Source organism: Chamaea fasciata, unplaced genomic scaffold (assembly GCF_029207755.1).
Source record: "Chamaea fasciata isolate MVZ Bird 193981 ecotype frontalis unplaced genomic scaffold, bChaFas1.0.hap1 SCAF_1, whole genome shotgun sequence".
Lineage (NCBI taxonomy): Eukaryota > Metazoa > Chordata > Aves > Passeriformes > Sylviidae > Chamaea > Chamaea fasciata.
In genome coordinates, this window is record NW_027094086.1 from 83,265,802 (window position 1) to 83,289,982 (window position 24,181).

At 39.1% G+C, this 24,181-nt stretch overlaps 1 protein-coding gene across 1 annotated transcript; it reads right to left on the reverse strand.

Moving 5' to 3' along the window:
- Nucleotides 1-1,486: 1,486 nt before the first annotated feature.
- On the reverse strand, nucleotides 1,487-23,818 carry KDSR (3-ketodihydrosphingosine reductase). The gene is made up of 10 exons (XM_066186816.1): nucleotides 23,669-23,818; nucleotides 16,439-16,528; nucleotides 15,287-15,343; nucleotides 10,318-10,383; nucleotides 10,073-10,168; nucleotides 8,923-9,114; nucleotides 7,127-7,210; nucleotides 4,701-4,784; nucleotides 2,784-2,885; nucleotides 1,487-2,425 (listed from the first exon to the last, which is right to left on the reverse strand). The coding sequence occupies exons 1-10, from the start codon at nucleotides 23,774-23,776 to the stop codon at nucleotides 2,306-2,308; spliced, it is 999 nt and encodes a 332-aa protein (XP_066042913.1). The 5' UTR covers nucleotides 23,777-23,818; the 3' UTR covers nucleotides 1,487-2,305.
- Nucleotides 23,819-24,181: the final 363 nt, after the last annotated feature.

Here is a 24,181-nt window from a genome sequence, read left to right on the forward strand (position 1 = left end):
ACTGGTTTTAAGTCCTGACCTTCAAGCTTATGCTGGAATCAAGTAATTTACATAAACATTTCTTTCAAACTACAACACCACCAAATCACCCATTTTGGTACCTTTTCCAGGTGGTCAAAAGAGTATTTGATTTGCATCAAAACAAGAATAACATAGATCATAGGGTCTGAAGAAGTTTTCCAAGGCCAGGTTGGATGGCGCTTTGAGCAACCTGGTCTAGTAGAAGGCGTCCCTGTCCATGGCAGGGGGGTTGGAATGAGATGATCTTTAAGGTCCCTTCCAACCCAGACCACTCCATGATTCTATGAACAGCATTGTTATGTTGCTTTAAGAAACAATGTTGACAATGGATGTATGATAAATGCTCCTTTATGTCATTCACATTAAGCAGCACAGGAAATACAAATGCACACTAGATTTCTTTGCACTGTAGCCAAGCTGTTTAAAAATGCAGGAATACACTATATTCTCAAAATTAGTATTATATTATAGGCATGCACAACTTCACATATCTAAACAAAATCAGGAGGCAGGACCTAAAACACAGGCTCTGTGAAGAATTCAACAGTGCCTCAACATTTGCAATCTAATGAATTTTCAGCACTTAAAATGAGAGCGCCAGTGTGATGCTCTCCAAAAAATATGTTTCTAACCAGGTATTAAAGCAAGTTTAGTCTATGTGAAGAAAATCTGAAAAGTGATCAACCTAATTCAGAGAGGGGGAAAAAAAAAGCCTCAATAAATTACATTCTAAGATTTTCCAGTTAACCACCTATTATTTTTTATCTCAGTTTAATTGAATACCTCTTCTTAAATAGATATAATCTCTTAACAAAAGCAATCAATTTGGCTGTCAAATATTACTTTCAAAGAAGTGAAAGTGCCCAGTTTTACACATAATTTTAGATTCAGAGTACTGAATGAAAATGGAAACATGACATTGAAAACACAGCAGTGCTAACAAATACAAAATATGCAGCTTTTGAAAAAAAAAGCAGCTCACAAGGCACTTACTATAGTGGTCCATTAAATAAACTGTATACATAGTGCACCCTTAAAACATCATTGTTACGCATCAAGCTTTTTCAGTGTTAAACGAGATTTATTAGAAACAACCACTGGGTTCTGTGTATTCTGAAGCAGTTATTGAGCAGCCTTGTTTCATACAATGTAAATGAAACAAATTAGAAGTGGGTCATATAAGGAGAGTATTTTATGTAATTTCTCATGTGAAAGCTTTTCCGTGCAGTGATAAAATGCAGTGTGGAAGGCCATTCTGACAAACACTTCTCTCCCCTCCTGACCCCTCTACCCTAAAAAGCTACATTCCTGCTACTGGAAGAGCCCGGCATTTTAATTACAATTGATTCTATAATCAACTACTGGTTTGGCTCATCATTTGCAGCTTTGAAATTAATGTGCAGAACAGTAGCATTAAGCCACTTTCCTTTCCAGAGCAAAAACTGGCAGATTAGGTATCTGTAAAAATTGTACACTGTTTCAATGGCTTAAAATGCTGAGTCACAACTGACACACTTGATATTGGCTTGACTTTTTTTTTTTTTTTTTTTTTTTTTTTTTTTTTTTTTTTTTTTTTGTTCACAACATACTTCAAAGGCCAGAAGAGCTACAGACCCAATGACATCTCCTAGCATTTCTCTGTGGGAACGGGTTCTTCATCTCCCTTTAGAAAGTATGCATATATTAAACCATACTTTTTAATTACTCCCACACTGAGAAAGCTTGGATCATACAAACATATTTGTGATCTTCAGGTTTCCACAGTCGTATGTTGGACAGAATAAGGAAAGCCGTCATTGACAGAAGGATCTGTAGATTGGCCAAAGGAGAAGTTAACATTCTAAACCAAAAGCAGTCCCAAAACGTTAGCAAATGTACCAACTTGTTCAGGGGACTTCAATCTACTTCAGCCCAGTCTGTCATGGTACTTATTTCATCCATAAGCACCAAAGTGAGAAAACTTAAGTATTTGTCCAGAATTACCGCACATAGTCCATCCTCAAATTCTACTCTGCAGATCACTTACAAGCTCTCCAAATTCTTTCCAACTCAAATCACCAAAAAAAAAAAAAAAAAAGTATCTAATCCTCATTCACACTTTTGCATAGTTTGGCATTTTCTGGATTTGTACTTTTGTTTTTTTCTTTCATAGCTTTCGAGGGGACTCCTCTGTCACACATGCAAGTACTTCCAGCCTAAATTCTTCAGGAGCAAAACTGAGTCCCACTTAAGCAGCAAGCTGTCCAGGACTGCTTGACATTCTTCTTTCCACTCAAAGTAAAGATTACTCAGTTTTATCTGCACTTTCAGATTTTTCCCTTTGCATCATGCAGCGACGAACTATGCTGTCAAAACTTCCTAGGTAAAATAGGCCAATGATGCGAAAAATGCCCATGCAAACAACCTGGAAACAGAGAGAAACAGCTTTGAATTCATTTTGGATCCTGGATTGCACTATATTATTGAGTCATAAAATTTAAAAAAAAAAAGTTTTAAGCAGGCATGTCATATAATCTTCAGAAAACAAACTTACCAAACCAAGCTAACTATGTAACAGTTCAGCACGGAGTAGTAAAGAATACTCGTAGCTCACTCACCAACTTGCTGCTTCAGCTTGAAAATACCACTGCAGTTTCCTAAACTCGAGTGCCACAGTATTAACAGCCATTTGATGAAAAGATAATCTATATTTGTATAACGTTCTACATTTGGAAATTATTTTAAACTATCAGAAATTATGACAAGTACTTCCCAAATCCTACCTGCTGAAGACCTTCAGTAATAGAAGTGACTGGTGACATTCCACTTGTCAATATTGACAGCATGTAACCATCTGATCCAACTGAGCTGTTGAAGTTCCCTTGCTGGATGGAAGGATTAAGAAAACAAAAGTAATTTACTCAGTTGTGGCAAATCATGATGTGTCTTATTTTAACAGCTACTCTTGATGAACACAGATAACTGGTATCACTAGCAACAAATAATTTAATGTTTAAAAATATTACCACAATTAAGAAACAAAATACTCAAAAACATTTTGGGCTATACAGCAACATTTCAAAAGGCATTCACTTAAAAATGGAAAAGGAAGCTAACTTCTCTTTAGAGAGAGTGTGCTAAATTACTGCAGATTTTTACAAGATATAAAGGCTGTGAATTTCTTCTTGAGGCATCTTACTTGTATAGAAAATACATGTCAGTCTTCACAGCTATAAGCATATTTCAGAAACAGAATGATACCCTAACTCTAACAGATCACCAACCACTACTGTAATTGTATGACAAATACAGCTTGCCTTTTGTTAAAATTAGCTTGCTTATCACATGAGATTAGGCAAGGGGGTGTATTTCAAATGCTAGGTAGCAAGTTCTCCTTCACCTACATCAAGGATTTTTAACTGCAAGACATAGCTTGCTACACAATTCAGAGGGGAGAAAAGGTGGGGGAAGACTCCAGGAAGAAACCCCAAACAACCAAACAACTTTAATTACTTAACAGTAAAATTGCAGTTCTACAGCTCTTACTCCCAAGCTTCTTTTATTTGTTTCCATTTGACTTTATGCCAGAAAACAGACTTTATGAAACATTGTGTGACTACATTAATAGAATGTGGAAGTGAAAGGAAAAGGTGGAGTTCCTGAATCAGAGTTAGGGGTGAATCTATGCAAAGTAGTAGAGGTTATTAGAGCTGATTATTTCCCAACACACACCTAAGAGTACACAAACACCTTCTTGTTTCTATTTCAGTCTCTCTGCTGATGGCCAGAGTGCATAAAGACCATATCTGAACTAATATATGATCCAAAGGGTAGAAAGTATGGTACAGATATACCAGATGCTTAAGATGAGAGAGAAGATTAGTTTCCCTTAATCACCAGAGGAGAATAATGTGTTAAGGTAGTACTTGCTTTTAAAACAAAATCAGACATAATTTTGTGTTTATGTGCTGTATTTGGGCAAACACTGTAAAAACTTCACAACTGAACACCTGCTGTAGATGTAAACCACATTGAAAATCGAGAGTATTTGGAACTGCAAAATAATTGCAGATTTTAGGATGCAATGGGTATGCTTTATGATCATGAAATTCCATGTTTGTTTCTATTCTGAGGTGCTTTATTAAGCATGGAGGAGGTATTCCCTAGCACAAAACATTGAAAAAAAATCCTCAGAAAGGCAATACACTAAGAACAGCATTTTATGTATTTTAATCACTCATCAATCACATACTTCAGATATTAAAAGCCAAAAAAGTCAACTGCCTTCCTTTATTGTATAATTATTTTTATTTGAACTCATCTTCAAGAAAAATAACAGAGTACAACAAGCTTTTGAGGTTAGACAAATGGTATTTGATACATAAAATGTCAATAGAGTTCAGTGCTTTCAAGTCAGTCATAATCCATCTCTGAAACATGGCATCATACTGACGCATCATTTTATTCTATGTACAACTTCAGATAGCCTTGAATTCTGAAAGACCGTATAAACTCATTTGTGGGCACAGTGGCAAAAGAAGAATAAAGAAAACAGCTCTTGTTCAAACAAACCTAAGAGAACTGTTCTGTGGTAATTGGTTTTGCACTTAGCTTAGTCATTATCTTACAGTCTCAAGCAAGCATGACGTGATCCTAGTCTCTTCGACACAGAACATGCTTAAAAACTACCTTTTACTTACTATGGCGTCTTTCACTATAACTCTGGCGACTTGCTCTGCTTGGCAAACAGATGAGGTTTCAGAAATCAGCTTCGTCTCTAAGGGCTTTAACAGAAAAACACCAATTTAAGTTTGACTAACAACACACAGGAGAAAAAGACATGAATGCCAAATTTTGGGTTTGGGTCTTTTGTCACGGATGACATCACTGCTAGCAAGTGTCACCTAAAACACCCATTTAAACAAAGGTATAAGCATGTTCATAAATAACAGTCCAATTTTACAAAGGGAAATGACAACTTTTCCTTGAGTAGTACCTTTTTGTATATAGTTTATTACTATGAAAGTGAGGTTTTCTTCCTCCAAGTATTTTATTTTTGCTAGAAGTTATCAAAACGCTTTAACTATTTTTCCTCAATCCTTAGACTTGTTCATTTATGGTTTTTGTCAGAAATTAAGTATAAGATAGGCCTGAAATATTTTAAGATCCTATAAAACAGCTTGCTTTTCTTTTCAAGCCTACTCTAATACTGGGTCTAGTTTAATTCTGGGATTATTATTTTTAAAAAAGCACTTCTAGGGAAAAGTTGAGCAACTACAGGTTTCTCATCATCAATTCAAAGTACTACAGTAATTAAATTTCACAGAAAGGGGCCTATTTTGCAATATTTACAGTTATGAGTTCTGATTTCATTAACCAAGCTCACTGAATTTTATTTTTTTTAGTATGTGTATTTTAAGGGTGGCCAGGGGCACATCAGTGTTTTTGCCAGCAGAAATCACATACAAAAGCCTTTTACATTAATTCCTACAGTGATACAGCTCATGTCATCAGATCTCCATTTCACAGCCCCTTATTTACTTTTGAGCTTACTGGCACCATCAAACAAATATGAACGAGATGCAGGGTTATGAACAGTAATTCAAATACTCTAAATCTGGAGGAAAAAAATAGCAGCTGCTCAGGAGCAACAGCTAAAGTTCATGACATGCTGGGAATAAGGCAGGCAGAAATCAGCCAATAAATGCTTGATCTGGCTACTCAGCTGGCCAAGGCATGGCTGTCACTTGTGAGGCAGCTACCTCAAAGGAAAAAAAAAGCATACTGATTAAACACAGGAAAGCTGTAACCTAGTTCCTGACATTTTCTCTTACGACAGTTGACGATTACAGAGAAAAACGAGATGCAAGATAGAGGCGTATGTTCTAATTAATATTAAATATTAATTCAGCAGTATTAAATAAATGCAACAATAAACGAGTATCTGAAATGTCAGAGCAATGCAATATTGCAGAGATTTAAGGTACACTATCATGCTAGGAACAGGTCATCCAAAGACGTCATGTAGGCTAAAACAAAGGATAATTCTCTCCTAAAAGAGAAGACTTTTTTGACAAATGAGAAATCTCTCTGAATCTCTTTCAAAAAGAAATCTTAGATGAACAGTACATTCTGCTGGTGCCTGCTGGTTCCCTGAAATAGGCTATTATGAAGGAAAAAATCCTAGAGAATATGCAAGCTATACAAGTATCTGCAGATGTCTAATTCTGGCACTTTATGCGGATGTGTGGGAGTATACATTTAATACAGAATATCTGTATCAAGAAATGATGAAGTAAGAATTGTGTTATACAATCCCTGCTGATTCCTATTCAAAGAGTGAAAGACAAAATAGAATTCAAACTCAATTTCCAATTATACGTGATAGAACATGTTGAAAAGATGATAGCCTCAGATACCAGATTTCTAGTTCACAGTATGCAAATATAAAATAAAGAACTTTTTTTTCTGGTTACCTGATGCTGTAAGTCTAAACAGGGGGCCTGAATGTGATTTTTAGAATTGTACTTCACATGTGTGTTCATGGCAAATGACAAGAGGTGACTAAAGGTCAAAACTTTCACTTTTAAGGTAATCCAAATGAAAAACGCCTCCTGCTGCTGACACATCCTTCTGAAAAGCGATACTGTAATTTCCACTATGAACACAGTGTGAGAGAGAGTTTCTTTTCTACTGTAATACTACAAGACAGCCATTACTGAACTGGGTCATTACATGCATTCATACAACATGATTTGGTTGCAGGCTCCACTGAAGGAACTGAGGTTTACTTCAACCCATCACATCTATTACAACAGCCACACATTATCAAAGATATAAAATAGGAATATTATTTTTGGTTAATTAACCTTTAGTATCAAAACAAATAGTGATTTTACAGTTTAGCATCCCACACCAATATTCTGATTGCATGCAGGAATACTCTGCAATACTCAGATCTTAAAGGCAAGTATTAAAGCCTCAGAACAAGAAACTACACAGAATTATCCCACATATATGACTCTGAATAGTTAAAAACTGGTAAAATTCAAGTGTTTAAAGAATCCTCCTTAAAATCTTAATATGCTTTAAAAATACTGATTTCAAAAGCTGAAGGACAATTTACCTTTGTTTTACTTTCTTCTGCAAAGCCAGGAGTATCAGTGTCTGGGGGATAGGCCACTGTTACATAGACATTGTAAGGTTTTACCTGTGTTTTACAAAAACATTAAGTGTTATCTTAATACCAACAGCCTTACATGTCCCTCATAATTTCATCAATTTCTCTTGTAATTAGGAAGTCCAGCAAGCATGAATTCAAATTGCTTCTAGGGTTAAGTACTCAGAAATTTCAAGACTTGCAGCTTTGTCAACTGAGAAACAAGACAGCAAAGATTTTTAAAAGGTGGTTGTGGTGCTTTTTCTAATAAAAGTCCCTAAAAACTTTGCAAATTATTTGATGAATCTCAGCATTTTTCAAGACATTTAGGAAGAATATTAAAGTACTTTAAGTCTATAATTTCACCAATTTCAATTTCTAAAAGAAGACTAAACCACTGTCAAATAACAGCACCCAACATTTATAAACACAAGACCAAAAAGGCTTTCACTGAGGGAAAAACTCAACAAAAATGTAAAATTCAAATCTGTTATCTTTAAGAGGTATACTCAAGTCTCAAGGCTTTTCAACTCATGGTATAAACTTGCAAGAGGCCGAAGTCTAAGGAGACAAAAAATAATTGGAAAATGTGAGGGAAAATGGAAGGTCTTACATCAAGGATTGTATTTTATTATGTATTTGTATGTATGTCATAGAATTGCATCACTTAGTGCAGTTCTATTCAAACTGCTACAATGCAAATCTGTACCCCAATACAAATAAAAGAAAGCTTTTAATGAAAATATTCAGAGGGCTACAATAAAGCAAAATGTTGTAAAACAGTGAATATTTCTATTTATATTATGAAACATTCTATATTGAAAACACTTCCTGAAATACCACACCACACGCCCATAAATACCCTATTTTTAGTCTTGAATAATTCAGTCTTCACAAAAGTATCTGTCACCAGTCTGAAGAAAGATTCTGCACTCACACTGTTCTGTTCGGCAGACCAGAAATTATTAGAGGCAGTTTAACCCTACATTTTTCTCCTGACCAAGGCATATGAGAGAGACTATGCAAGGGTATGGAACCAAACAAAGGCATTTTATATAAAAACACTTAATTACTCAAATATACATTCTTGACAGGAAAATCACAAAAGTAATTTTCAAATCAGTTTTATCTGTCTTACTACATTTTACTTACCCACCTTGTTCCATTGAATAATGAAAATAGTGTTTGTTTGGTTTTGGTCTTAAACATAACCTTAGATCACTGCAGGATAAAAAGCTCATATATCAAAATATAGAAGAGTGAATCACTGCAAACCCAATTTTTTTTTGGTGGACAATCGTTTAATTCTAGCTTAGGAGTTTTACAGTTTCATATGGTTCACATACCCCTTACCACAGACTCTCAAACAAACTGGCAATCATTGCATCCATGTCATATCTTCAATATCATTTTGCACTTAGAACCTTGAAGAAGGCTTTTAATCAAAAGTCTTAAAAATCTAGTCCTTTTAATTAAAATTAAAAATTAAAAAAATGCCTGCACATGTGGTCATACTCAGTTTTAGGAACAGATTCAATCTATTACATCTTATGCAACTCAAATCAGGTTAGTTTTTTCAACCAATGCAGAGCAATAGGATTGTACTGCTGCCAAATGAGGGCAAATAACACACAGATATTAGCAACGCTGCACAATATAAACCCTCTCTCCCACCCCACCCTATTTAAAAGAAAACGTCCTGTGGTGAAAGTTGAAACAGAGTTGTCTATAATCAAAATTATTTAAAATTATTGCACACATACCTCCATTTGCAGGGCTTCAGCCAACCCTCGAAGAGCGAATTTCGTTGGAGAATAAGCTGTATATCCAAACAGGCCTAACTGCCCAGCCTGGGATGACACGAACACAATCCTTCCCATCCTGCGTTCCTTCATGGTAGCGATTACTGCTCGGCTCGGGTAAACACTACCCAGGTAATTCACTGCCATTAATCTCTGCACAAACAAGATTAATATTTGGGTATTTCAGCCACAGATCCAGAATTCTTCAGCTGTTTGGTCTTATTTATCAAAAAAACCCCTCTACTTCAGTCTGCTTTAACAATCAACTTCACCAGATCTGTTCTGGCAAAAGAAACAACTGTTTTCTATTCTACAGCTTCATAAACTGTTTTATAGCTAAAAATCTCACTCCAAGCCAAAAGAAATCCTGTAAGTCTTAACAGCATCCAGGATGCTGATAATACTGTGAACCATATGGCCTTGAAGGAAAAAAGAATATTATTTCAGGGAAAATCTAACCTGAACAGCCTCCAGGAAGCAATCCATTTATGCATGATGCATGAAAACATACTGAAAGTTTAAAGAGCTTTCTAAAACAGGAAACAGGAAAAATGTTATGTATTTTCACGTTCCAGAGATTTTATTCTTTGCCAGGATAAAGGGAAGTCTTTAATTTCAATCTCTACAAGACCTAAAACACAACTGATAGCCTATACAAGCAAGAAAAGAGATTCAAATTTATTATAAAATTATGCCCATTCAGTATTTTCAGATGATTCAGCATTATCTATAGATGAATGGAGGCCTGAGGGCAAAAAGTAACCAAAATATGGGTGTTTTGAGGTTTCTTTTTTGTCTTCTCATCAGAGCAGCAGTTTCTCAAGCTGAAACAATTTGTGCATCTCAGAACTGAACACTGATAACAGCTGCATTTTTCTTAAACAGGTTAAAAATATTTTTGAAAAATCTTCAACAGAAAAAAAAACAACCTATGTGAAATCATTAGGGGAGAAGTTAGAGGCAACCTTTGCAAATCTGAAGAGATTCTGACAGCTAGCACAAGTCAAGTGTAACACTGCTCAAGTCTGCAGACACAGGAATGCAATCTAATTGTTAGAATGGTTAAATAAGAAATTATCATATGATGAAATAAAAAAGTATGTTCACTCACTTCAAAAGAATTCACTTCAATATCCTCAAATTTTCCTGTAACTGATGTTCCTGCACAGTTTACAAGCATGTCAACTGGCCCCAACTTCTCCTGAGCCTGGAAGAGGGGACAGAGGTTAAGATATTCTTTATCAGGAAAAAAACCTTCCTATATCACCATACCAAATAAGAAACTGTTTCCAACAGAAATAAAACAGACAGGGATGAGTTTCTTAAGATATGTAGGTGAATCAGTTATTTCCTCACCTGTTTTAGAACATTCTCCACCTGTTCGTAGTCTTTAGACACATCAACTGAAATACAAAGTACAACCTAGAAAAGAAAAGCAAAAGCACATTTTCACAACACACAAAGTCCAGTAATTGTTGACTTAGAGCCTTTCAAAATGAAACAAGCCCCATGTCATATCTTTTCCACAAAAAAAGTCTTTTTGATGAGACATTCTGCACTTCTTCCACACTGGTGAAAGCAATTTCTGCTACCTCCAAGGTCCTCCCCCTCACACACAGGTTCTAGTATAATAAAGACTACATAAAGAACAAATAAGCACTTCAAGATCTTCAAAGCAGTGACTCATATGCAAAGTACAATTTCTAATTTACTGCACTAAGACACACTATTGACTGAGTTATTTACATGAAGTTTAGTAAAAGCTATTTTAACTAAGACAATCAAAATTCCCCAGTGATATATTTAACTGTCATCAGCTAAACATAAGTCATTTGTATGACTTAGGCTCATCTTTAAAGAAAAAATGATCTTTTCCACCTCATAGCAAGGCACGGTTGCAGTGTTACCCTGAAACAGCAGCACCAGCACCGCAAAAAAACCCTGTTCCAAAATTTAGAAAGCAAGTGTTAAAAACCTGCTAGTTTTAGCACTTGCAATGCACACTCCCTCCTTATTTCATGACTTTTTTTTTCAGGAATAGTAGTAAATCTAGTTACATAATATTTAATTAGGACACCTCAAGGACAAAATGAAAACAAAAATTCTATGAGAAACTGACTCATTGCACAGTGTCATAAATATCTCAGAATGTGAAGGCATGTGTACATATTTACTCCTTGTCTGAAAATCAGACATTATGGGATTTAGCTTGAAAGATATAGAAAAATTAAAATAAGCAGGGAAGGAAGAAGCAGAGGGGATGGGTGGGCAGGCAGGATGAAGGAAAACAGATGACAGTGATATGGTTTTCTTGCAGCTGAAAGTTAGGCCCTGTTCTCCTGGAAAGTTACTGACTACTTTCAGCAAGGTGGTCTCAGAATCTAGGTTTTCAAGCACCTTGAAATCAACTTCTGGCCAAAGAAAGCACTGCTTCTTTTGGGTTACCACATCCAAATTGTGAGACTGCTGCAAACTGCAGGTATGGACAAATATGCTACTCTCTTTGCTAAGCCATCAACAGAGCTCTGGGGCAACTCCTCATCTTGAGCAGAAAATCCATCTCCTATTGTAATAACAGGAGGGGTTCCTGAATTCTTGTTCCGACTTCTATCCTTTCTGTTACTTGAGTCAATTAATTTAAAAGTCAGAGATGAAATAAAACAAAGGCATCAGTAGTTGGTAACAAGTACACTCATGACCATTTATCATGGAGCATGTGGGCAAACACACACGCACAAAAAAGGCTCACCACAGTGTAACTAACTGCTCTGGCAGCCAGTGATTCATCAGTCCTGCCCGTGGTCAGACTGTGACACTTCTTAGCTGCATAAACAGAATCTGCCTGCCATTCCTGTACAGCAGGTTGGCTATTCCTGCCTCCCAGCATCGTGTGTAGTTGGACAGCAGAGTAAACTTGTGGCACAAGTTATCGGCAGGAATCCCCTCAAGGCATTTATTACATTTTGGAAGCATTTATATTTTTCATAAGTTTAAGAACAAAAACAGCAGCTGAACGCAAACAATACTGAATTATCATTTGGCTATCTTTGCCAAGATCAGTAAGGAGATTAAGTAAATCACAGCTCTCTATGAAAATTGGAGCAATTTGTTAATTTAACAGATTGCATAGATTAGTTACACTGTGAACAACACAGTCGGGAACTACCACAGCTTTTATTGACTACTATCACCTTTTACAATTCACCTCTTCGCTTCTATTATCATACATTCTTTTCTGCTACCATATACTAATTACCTTGACTCCAAAATATGGACCATAGATCCACATCTAGGACACAGATTACGCTACCAGAAGTAGTCTTATGCCCAGCCCTGCTCATCACATCATCACATTTTGTTCTAAATATTGCGTGGTGTTGGATCATTAATAAAGCTTTCCCCAATAAAAGATCAACTCAACCCCCAGTAAAGTATCGGAGAATATTCTAGATTAGAAAAAGCATTTAAAAAATACTGGAAAAAAACCTCTAAGGGTAAGGATTTTGTTCCAGGGTACACCTACATCAGTAGAGGCTGCACCATCAGCACTAAATCACATGCAAAGGTGAAACATTAAAGGTATATATACTGACAAACTGATTGTCAATGCAACTTGGTTTCTAGTATGTATCCAGGAGCTAAACAGTGACAGCACATGCCCAAGGGGGAAAAAAAAAATCTTTCTGAGGATTTCTGCCTCTTAGCTTGACATGGGACCATTCAATGTCTTCAATGACACACACAGTCAATGAGATCTGCAGGAAGCTTGCAGATGACACCAAGCTTGGTGGTGCAACTGACGTGTGAAGGACAGGAGGAGGAACCTGGACAAGCTTGAGAAGGGGGTCCTTGGGAATCTCATGAAGTTCAACAACAAGACGAGGTACAAGGTCCAGCACCTGGAATGGGGCAATGCCCCCCACTGATGCAGGCTGGGAGAGGAACAGATTGAGAGCAGCCCTGCCAAGAAGGACTTGGGGGTGCTGGTGGATAAGGGGCTGGACATGACCCAGCCCAGAGAGCCAAATGTGTCCTGGGCTGCATTCAAAGCAGTGTGGCCTGCACGGTGAGGGAGGGGATTCTGCCCCTCTGGTGAGACCCCACCTGGAACACTGCATCCAGCTCTGGGGTCCAAGCACATGAAGGACACAGAACTGTTGGAGCAAGTCCAGGGGAGGCCACAAAAATGACCAGAGGGCTGGAGCACCCCTCTTAGGAAGACAGGCTCAGAGAGGGGTTGTGCATCATGGAAAAGGTTTCAGGCAAACCTTACAGCCGCCTTTCAGTACCTAAAGGGGGCCTACAAGAGAGCTGAAGAGGAGCATGTAATGACAGGACAAGGGAAAATGGCTTTAAACTGAAAGTAGGTTTAGATTAGGTATTAGGTAGAAATTCTTTACTGGGAGGCACTGGCACAGGCTGCCCAGAGAAGCTGTGGATGCCTCATCCCTGGAAGTGTTCAAGATGAGGTTGGATGGGGCTCTGAGCAATTTGGTCTAATGGAAAGTGTCCTTGCCAAGAGCAGGGGAATTGGAACCAGGCAATCTTTAGGGTGCCTTCTAGCCCAAACCATTCCATGATTCTGTGATCAACAGTCTGGGTATGTTATCTATACCAGACATCACCTTTCTCTACAGCCTTTCAGTAATCTTTCTGTACAGCTTCTCTGTTCATCTGCTGTCACTTTATAGCTTTTGATCTGTTTTTCTGGTGCCAGCTCTGCCTCAGACTCCATGCCTTCTCCAGTTCTGCTCTTTCCATTCAGGTCAGTCAGGCTTCCCTGAGACCACGTTCCCAACCCAACAACAGCTACAGAGGAGCCAGCCTGCCCATCACCTCCACTGCCGGCTGCTTAACCTGGCTGCAAACCTGAAACTGCTTCTGCAAAAAAAGTCCTAGTCAGTGCACACTGGAGCTCGCTCAGCCTTGAAGGAGCTTTTGGAGATGCTCCTGAAACTGAAACTCCTAGGTACATGCGCCGAATAATAGTCTTTTTAAAAGTCTGCATCTATCAAGCTAGGACAGATTTCAACAAGAACATCCTGACACAGTGTTTGACAAGGGATTAACTGTAATCCTAAGATTGGGAAACTGCTAGAGCAGCTAAAAGAAAATGGTTATCAGGTTGGTTTTTTTTAATGGGCAAAATACAGCTTCTCTTCACCTCAAATGGCTTAGATTTTCAAAAAGAGTTCATCTGAGTAAGGCAGCATGCACAGAAAAAAAAAAAAAAACAAACCAGCTGGGGCTGTTTGACAAAAGTATAAGGAAGCAAAGACAGAATCTTACCTTATAAATTGAGGTATTAAAAATTTTTGTATCAGCTACTATAGAAACATTTTTGCCCACAAATATTCAGCTTTTTTTTTCATTGCTTCTTTTCAACAGAATATCTAATTAATCAATTCAAATCTCTAAAGTTCTTTAAATTAGAGAGAACTAAATTAACTTCTCTTTAAATTCTTGAGAACTTTAAATTAAGTTCTCAAGTGTAAGTAAATTATCAAATCAGCTAGGATTGAGGGCCGCCCCAAAATTATGGACAAATAAATTGCTTCTATTAGTGATCATGAAAGGAACTTAGTTACTAAGTTCTTTCCATGATCAACAAAGTTCTGAAACACAAGAAGTCAAAGATGTTAATAGTTTCAGTACTATTTTCCCTCTCCCCTTCATTATTAGTAGTAAGAAAAAAAAATTAATAGTTCACCTCAAGGTTGCATGTTTTGAACCAGCAAGCTTAGCCATTCTAAGCTAGTACTTCCGCAAGCTCTAAACCATTGCCTTCATGCACGAGTGCATCATCTATTCAGCAAAGCAGCTTCTAGGTTTAGAAGTCTCAGAACTTCACAAATTTAACTTGTGTAACTGGTACAGTAGTTTGTAAGGAAAAGAAACCAAAGCATGATGTAGTGAAATAAACCTGGGAACAAGCAACTAAACTTCTTTGCCCAAGACAGACGCTGTATTAATGAATTGCAAAAGACATGGTATTTGAGGAAAAAAAAATGGTTCTTCCACTTCATTTGAAAGAATAAAATGCTTATCAAGTGACAGTAAATTGCAGCTATCCAAAAAAGCATTCTACACCTACAGATGAAGACATTTTTCTAAGAAAAGCAGGCTAATGCACTAGCTAGGCAACATCAAATATAGCAAGAGCTCAGAACATCTCATGTAAACAGACTGCCATTCCTGAATCCAAATACTGAGTCCTCACTCAGTTTTGTCAAAGAGCTTTGTTTTAAAGACAAGATCAGTGAACTGTGTTGTAGTCACTGTCTTAAACAAAACACACAACAGCCCCTCTTGGCAGTGACCTTACCTGCTTGTCATTAACAGAGTACTTTTCTATTTCCTTCTTCGTCTGCAACAGCTTGTTCTGAAATGGACACAAGGACAACTGAAACGCAGTTCTGAGAGCACTATTAGTCCTCAGTACTTCAATATGGCTTAAAAACGTTCCCCAAACTCCGCCAAAGTTATCCTCAACTAGCTACAGCATTTTACTGTCGTTTTGAAGACTTACAAAGATTTGAAAACATGAAATTTATCAAGAATTCAGTCTTTGTTTTCCACTTTGTGTTCTAAAGCCCGTAACAAGGTCTATAGATTTAATGCTTTTCTTTCATGCTACAGAGAGCACCTAAGACTCAAAGTATTGATTCTTCTCCTTTATTTTTCCTCTATTTTATATTTATGTGATATTACATACACCTTCCTGCAGAATAATCACTGTCATGAAATCATCAAACCCCAAAAATCTCATAAATTCAAAGTCTAATAATCTTTTCGAGAAAAATTCTCTTAATTCTTACTGCATTGAAGGTTATGTAAAGTAAGTTCTCAAGTGTAAGTGAATTATCAAATCAGCTGGGACTGAGGGCCTCCAAAAAATTAAGTGCTTTTGTTTCCAGAATAATTAGGGCTTTTGCAACAAATAAAACAGCCTGTTCTGAAAACAGAGTAATTCCAACTAAATTCTGAATACCTCTTATTTAAAAACAACAAAAAGCCAACAAAGCAATGATTTTCTTCCAAAGCTGTCTTGATGAAGAGTTTTTCACTAGTAAAAAAATATGATCCAATGCTGATTAGACACCAGTATAGTTTGTGAATTTTAGAGATGATTAAACTCCCACATGTCACTTACTGTAGAGAAATTCTACAGTTTTAACCAATATAGAGGTTTTCCTGATTTTGTGCTCTGGCACAGATCTAGACAATGATATAACAAATGTTAATAACAAAAGCAACAGCACTGGCAAAGTGTTAAGGCAAGCTAATCACAAATTCCATGCTGGGCTATGCTTCTTAAAAAGGCAGCCACCTCTGCTATTCAAATGCATTAATTTGAAATGCTTAGGGTCCCCTTAAATATACACTGAAGAAGTATGAATAATCATCAATTCCAAAATTATTCCCCCCATACAGATTTTTTGAACAGTGTAGCCAGTAAAATGACACAAACACTTACCTCATCCCTTGCAATCAGTGTTATGAAAGCACCTTGCTTATAGCATTCAATAGCAATACATTTTCCAATTCCACTGGAGCCTCCAGTTACCTAAAAGTTATTTGAAAATATCAGTGTTAGTCCACTGTTCTCATCCCTTCTCACATATGTATGAGTCAAATCACATGAAAATTCTAAAAACATTCTGAGGTTAAAATATCACCCGATGAGATACAAATACAGGAGATGCACTAAAGTTAGCTTACTTATGGAGTATGAATGAAACATAAGATCTGGAGAGATCAATGAGCCTTTGTTTCTACCCTAAAACCAATTTTACCTCAGCAGTAATTTTTTGGTCATTTCTGTTGTCAGGCACACCTAGACCACTCTCATGTGGGTGCTCTCACATATTCCGTAGGCTGTTTCTAAAAGCGTGCTGTTAAAAGTTTGAAATCACTATTAATGCCATGATAGTGCCATTACATACTGCCCCTTCATACCTGGCCACAGCAGAAATTACTGGTAATAGCACCTATTGCAGATTGTTTTCTGCCACAGCAAAACTATTTGTAATATCAGCTACAGCAGATTGTTTTAGTTTTCTGAAGATGTCAATGTGTAAACTTAAACAGAAAACACCTTCTTTCTTATCAAAAGAAAAAATCCCATTAATTCAACAATTGGTCCTTTGTAGTGTATTTTTCAGTCCCCCAATCAGAACCTTGAACTACCCCCATTCCATCCTGCTATTTCAGTTTAGTGGGGATGCCAGCACCTAAATTTCCATAACCTTTTCTTCTTCCTCCAAGCTGTAACACCTGGACAGTCTTACATGCAAACAGGAAGTTAATATTTTGTTAATATTAGACAAATACAGGTTGATGGCTACAGTTCTGCATCATATGCTGCAGAAAAGTACCCTGACCAATCATACCAACATACAGGTGAAGGTCACCTTACCACCTCTCTCACTACTCTCAACGAACCTACTTATGAACTGCCTGTGGAACAAGATGTAGATGGCAATCCTGACCTCTCTTTTGTCCTAAAATAAAAATGTCTGCCTGACATCTTTAGGTGACTTGGATCAGTCTCAGTCTGCATGTGCCTTCGGTTCTAGGACACTGGTATCTTCCTTACATACCCAAGTTATTTGAATTTTTCCTTAAACAGCATATTAAAAGTCATATTGAGAAAACATTGGAACAAAATGCCCAGAAGCAGTTATTTTAAAGAAAAATATATTGATGAAATAAGTTCAGAAGAACTGGAAGAAGATGAAATTCAGATTTCTTTGAACATCATCACCTTTTGCTCTTTATCAAAACCTTTCCAAAGACTCCAGTGAATGGTTACCTCATCCATTTCAAGAAAATGGAGGTACTGAGCTAATAAGGGTAACAGCAAAGATCCCAATCTCTAACTACACATCCTATCAAAAGCCTTGTGTTGCCTCCTCATTAGGCAATGTCTCAGTTTTGTTTTCAGAGATGCATTATCCTCAAAATTCTTTCCACTCCCGGAGGCAGTAAAGTCAGAAGAGGCAGAACTACATTCCCATGAGTCACTAAACTCTTCTTTCATTTGGGTATTTTACCACTAGCCTTCAAAAACAGCTTAGTGCAAATAAAATAATCCCAGCAAAGATTTACAACACAATCCACAGTTTCTGACTGGTTCATCTTAAGCCGCAAATGGGCCAAGAATGGGTGTAGCACTGACAAAGGCTAATTTCGGCTCTTTAGGCTTCCTCTGTTATTAGAGAGAACTGCTTCGGATTAACTTCTGACTCTGCAAGATCAGCTTCACACAACCCAAACCTCTGAGGATAACTCCAGGATGTGTGTCCTGTTCTAGGAAGGCAAAGCCCTGCCTGTAGTACTATGAACCAACAACGGCTTTCAGAGTAGATAAGTCCACAAGAGTGCGAGTGTTAATTATTGATTTGGGACTTCAGCAGAACCACAGAATTAATTTAATGCTTCATGAAGGAAAGAAGTCACAAATACACCGAAATTCTTAAAACAGATTGCAATGTTTCAATACATATCTGAAAAGATTAAAATAGTTTGATACATTCGGGCAGACCTCAGATCCACAGTATGTGTGAGATGCCTCTACAGGTCAGCAGCAGGTACACCAGCACTAATCAATGGGCATGAAGACTGCTCCAATGCCAGTTTTTGGTGAGAGCTGACTGACTACTACCAGCACAAACTGGTGACTATCAGGAGTGGGTCAACTACACCAGTGCTTGAGGAATTCTCTGCAGGTGAAGCTACTGGCACCAAGCCTCCAGCTTGTCAAACAGTGCTTACATTCATTTCAGAAAGGCAACGTCTGAAGTCATGCAAGGAACAGAAGTTTTTATTTACAGTCACACCCAAGAACACTGGATAGAGCTCATGTCAGATTGGTCGATGATAAAGTGCAATATCAATTAGCTGGGAATTTTAGCATTTAGGTGGGAGGCTGCTAAAAGCACATGGGAGGTTTCTATTAATACATCTTTCAGGAGCATTCACCGTAAGTGCTAATGCAATAGCAAAAAAAAAAAAAAAATCCCCACTACCAGTGAAAAGTTTGCTCGGTGCTGTAATGAAGTTAATGTAAGCAAATCTACGAGGTCTGTTAGGTATGTTCCTAACACATGCTCAGAACTAACAGAAGAGCACACACCTACTCTGTTAAAGACAACATTATTACAATTACTTACCCTTGTGGCCAGTGGTTCTACAATGCTACTGCATTTCATTAATTCCAGACATTTGAATTACCACAATCCCATTTTTAAAATTTACTGTAGCTCAGCCTCAGAGGAGTTACAAAAACAAAAATCTGGCCACCGCAACTCAAATCACAGATCAGTATTTTGACAAGAAGGCACAATGAAAACTTAACATTAATTCAGATATTCAGAATGCAGTACTACCAGCCCTTGAGCAGTGTTACTGAGCTGTTTCTATGCTCAAAAAGAACAGATATTAAACTAGGCATGCCAAAAAGTGTCTGGCTCCAACTTCTTGAGCTACGATCCTTGATAACAGAGTTAAAAATTTAAGAATCATAAGATTTGTTTCCCCCTTATAAGTGGAAACGGTAGGGTGAGGTAGAGAATTGATCTATTAGAGCTTCAAATTTGACATACTGGAAATTCACTTCAATAGATGAGAGTCCAAATCCCAATTAACTGAACTGTCATTAGAAATTATCAAAATCAAGACTTGATATGGCATCTCCAACAGAACTCAATAACTTTCACTTAGAACTGGATGCAAGCTGGCTTCATGCTTTTAGACAGTGCTCTGATAGGTGGTTCTACTGAAACAGAACATGCCTCTGATCTGCTCTAAGTGGTTAGCACGCTTGACTAGACTCAAAATGACCTCTTGTCGAACCACTCAGATGTGTCCAAACCACAGATCTTATCACTCCCAGCACAGGGGTGACGGTGCTGTGACACCAAGATGGGCCTTCCTTAAAGCCAACCACAGTTACCAGGCCAGGTTCTGCACAGAAGTGGGGAAATTACTGGACCAGAGATGACCCACATACAGGAGGGTTTGGCACGATCATCCTGAATTACATCCACACGAAAAAGGGCCCTTGTCAAACTGAATGGGAGACAGTCCCAAGCAGGTAACACCTTTCCATTTCCTACCATCGCTAATCCAAACTCTGATAAACTGCATTCATGATGCTGAGACCTCAGGGGTTTGGGTTTTTCTCCAAAATTCAACTCGGTTTTAGAAAGATTAAGGCTGAAACAAGGGGAGAGGATTAGCATTAATATTTCAGCAAGGAGTTTTTAAACATCACTCATGAACTTTTGTAGAGAAACTTAGGAGATAAAATGTATAGAGCAGGTGCAACATCCCTGACAAAGGGCAATTAAATGTGGTCTGAGTGAGCTCAATGCAAATGCAGCAGTGGTGACTGTCTTAGCCTATTTTCATTTTCCTGTCTACTGTTACAGCCAGCTACCAAAATTCTAGCTTATTCTCACAGAATCCATGACATGTACTAGTTTTAGCCTGGGACCAAAGAAGAGAGATAAAGCCAATGGCAAAATAAGAAATTATAAAACTGCCTTCTGAATCTCAAAGCACAAAGAATTTCGGCACATGAAGCAGCATCTCTACAGCACAAAAATAACTTTTACACCCTATCTTTGAGTATGTTTTCCTAGTCATGCAAGAAGTAAGAAAGTATTAAGCATCTAAGAAGCATTTTGTTTAAAATAAGCTAAACCTAATGCCTGAGCCAATTTAAGAGCAGAGAAAGCCCTTACCATTTAATGGTGCTAGCTGGGGTAAAGAAAATACATAGCAGATAAGGACGGGGGGCGGGGAGGGGATGAGGAACCCACAAGATTAGACGATGAGTAATTTGGAGTTCTCTAGACTCTCACTCTGAATAGCACTCCTTTTCTAAGAAAGAGATTCTTGTAATTCTATGATTCCTTCAGAAACCATGTCTCGCCTAACACAGCAAGCGCTTCCATCATGCAAATGACTGTGGGAGAGGACAAAGGAAAAAAACCAAACCCATGTCTTCTGATTCAAACTGCTATCCCAAATGGCAGCCAGAGTAAGTTATTTATCCATAACTCAGATATCTCCTAACCATAACTGCCAGAAGTAAAGAAAAATGATTTTTCTGAGGGATTAAAAGTGAAAAGAATGCTGACTTCAGTTGAAAATTCAATAACTGGTATGTAACAGACTCGGAAATTGCCCAATGACCTTTCTTCAGAAATGTAACAGATAGTTTCATTATACTTCCAATAGACCCCTAGAAAGAAATGTTTCTAGGGAAGACTGACATTTTCTGCTTCAGTAAAGCAATTTATTCAGGTATATTTTGAAAAATTATAGTGGGCAATGAAAATCACTTGCCCTCCTGAAAAGGCTCAACCAGCTATTTACACAATTTGCAGGTCATTATTCTTTTATTTATTTCAACAGTGGGTTTAACTGAGGCCTGATACTGAAACAGATTTTGATCTTTTTCTGTGAGAAGACTTCAGAGAAGCCCTTATATAATGTCATGGCCCTAAATATTTTCATGAAGTCTCTCAGTCATTTCAGTAGCAGAGAATGTTCACTCCCAGCATATTCACTTTACACACACAACATGGAAAGTCTTCTTGAATAGTATTTCTGATTTATATTACCATCATCCAATACTTTTTCTAATACATGACATTAGGGAATCTGAAATCCTCAAGTACAAGTGTTCAGCATTATTAACAGTGTCTACACAAGTAAGAACTAGTGACCTCCAAACCAACTGTTCCATATTTCATTAGTTTGCATAAACACCTCAGGAGCATAACTGAAGTCAAAATAAAACAAGCAGTTCTACAAGTGGTGACATCAATAAAACTGTTTGCCTGCAGATTTTTATTTGTATCATCAAGTTGGATATATCTTACAGCCTTTTTTTTCATCCATATATTCATATAGTTAGTTATTTTCTTGTTGAACTCCTAATTTTACAAGACTTGCAGGAATACTGTTTTTCAGACTTCCACTAGTACCAAATTGAGCTTAAACTGCTAATTAGTAGCAACGGTTACAGGGAGGTTTCTCCAACAAGAACAGTCTCATCATTTTCACTGTAAACTTGTTTAAATGAACCCTTCTGATTAGAACAGCCAGCAAAGTAGCTTTTGAAGAGTTTATTCACTATACAGAATGAAGAGAACTCCATGTAATCATTGCATAAATAAATAAATAAAACCAAAATCCATTTAACTTTTAATGTTTGCTATTCTATATCTTCAAAAAAGTCACAGAAAGCCCGTAAGTCTCCTTCACCTTTGCCTCAATAATCATTACTCCTGCAGGGAAAGAGCCATAACCCAAGAACCTTAATGCAACCTTGAACACACCTCACACAGAACATGATGCTGTAAAGCCAGTCACAGCACCCAAGTTAACACCTACTGCATAAAGCAACTTGGGAGTACTGCTGCAACTTGGAAACACCTTAATCATTCCGGGGACAGCTCCATCCTCCAAAGAGGAACTCCAAAAAAAAAAAAAACAAAAAACAAAAACCCAAACTAAAAAAAAAAAAAAAAAAAAAAAAAAAAAAAAAAAAACACAAAACAAAAAAAAACACCCAACCAAACAAAAAAACCCCACCAAAAAAACCCCACCAAATCAAAACTACTCACTTACAGTAAATTTAAACAAACAGTTAACTGCAGCTTCTCTGCACAAAACATTGTGAAGATTCAGAGAAAAACTAAGAAAGCTGATTCTAGGACCCTGAACCTTTTGAACCGCTGAACTCATTCACTGTCATGTGCCCAAATTCACTATTTTGTGATCCCTCTAAACGCTCCTGGGTAGTATTCCCCTTTTTTCTGCCCCCTCTCTTCCCAAGCCAAATACTCATATAACTTCCAGTGATGTACAACACACGAACTCTTTCAACACTACACTCTTCCAAAGACATCCTTCTACCATCTTGTCAAAATATTGCTCAAAGACATCCACATCTATGCGCTTAAAGATGAAAGGGTGCCCAAGTGCCATCTGACCACTTCCTTTGTATTGGTTTTTCCATTTCCTCACACCTGACTTGGTTTTTTAGACCAAGGAGATCACAGATTTGGCCTTTGGTTTATTACGTGCGTGTACACACACCACTTCGCTACCCTGGGAGATGCTAAAAGAAAAGAAAACTCGAGGTAACCGGTGGCTTGGAGAGTACAAAAGGAATGTCTCAAAAAGCCAGCGCTGAGATTGGAAGATGGTGACTCAGACCATCGCCTTAAGCCAACCGGGACACACAGCGGTTGTCAGGGCCATCGGAACAGGTCATTTCCTTATCACCCGGGACTTGTGGCTCCCGGTGTTTTGGTAGCTCGGGGTGCCACCGCCAGCTTTCCACGATTCCTCTCGGACCCGCGGGCACCCCCAAGGCTGGCGCTGCCCTGCCGCCAGCCCCGCTCCGGGTGCCGTCAAACCTCCCTTCCCCGCTCCTGCAGCGGGATTCCCGCAGCCATACCCCCCGGCTGCCAGCGGGGCACAGCCCGCAGCCTGCGCCCCCACCTCGGAGAAAGCGGCTTCCTTCCCTCCTTCCCTGGTTTTCCCGGCGCAGGGCGGGCGGCCGGGAGCCACCCCGGCGCCGAGGCCAAGCGGCAGCGCCCGCCCGCTGCCTCCTCCCGCGGCGGAGCGGGACGGACACCGGGAACCCTCGCCCCGCGCCCTTCCCGTTGGGCGCCGCACTCACCACAACGTGCGCGCCGGGCAGCTTCAGAGACTTGGGGCTGATAAGCGGCGACACCATGTACAGGAGGAGGACGAAGGCCACGATGAAGGCGGCGGCCAGGAGCAGCATGGCTTGGGCTGCGCCGGCGGAGGAGGGGCAGCGGGCGGGCGGGGGGCCGAGCCCCTCGGGCAGGCGCTGCGGCGCGGGGGTCGCGGGGCCGCCCGTCCGCTGCCCGTGCCGCGGCGGGACCGGCGGGGACGGCGCTGCCGCGGCGGGAGCGAGCGCGGCGCGGAGGAGGCGGACGCGGGGGGAGGAGCCGGGCCCGGCCGCCGCTCCGCCGCCCCATTGGCTGCCGGGGCGGGGCGCGGACCCGCGCGCCGCCATTGGCCGGCGGGCGGGGGGCGGGCGCGCGCGGGTTGGCGGCGCGGCGGGGCCGGGCGCGCGGATTGGAGCCCGCGGCGCTCGCGGGGTCAGGGACGGAGGCAAAGGGCGGCGGGAAGCGGGAGGCGCTCCCGGAGCGCCGCGCGCCCCCTA

Bases quoted from the DNA above. Each gene is read 5' to 3' on its own strand.
- KDSR (XM_066186816.1), bottom strand. From the start codon at position 23,776: ATGCTGCTCCTGGCCGCCGCCTTCATCGTGGCCTTCGTCCTCCTCCTG. The intron at 15,344-16,438 runs GTAAGTGTTTGT...TGTCCATTTCAG, and splicing joins CACTGATTGCAAGGGATGAG to AACAAGCTGTTGCAGACGAA. The intron at 10,384-15,286 runs GTAAGGTCACTG...TTTCTTTTCTAG, and splicing joins ACTCTGTTAATGACAAGCAG to GTTGTACTTTGTATTTCAGT.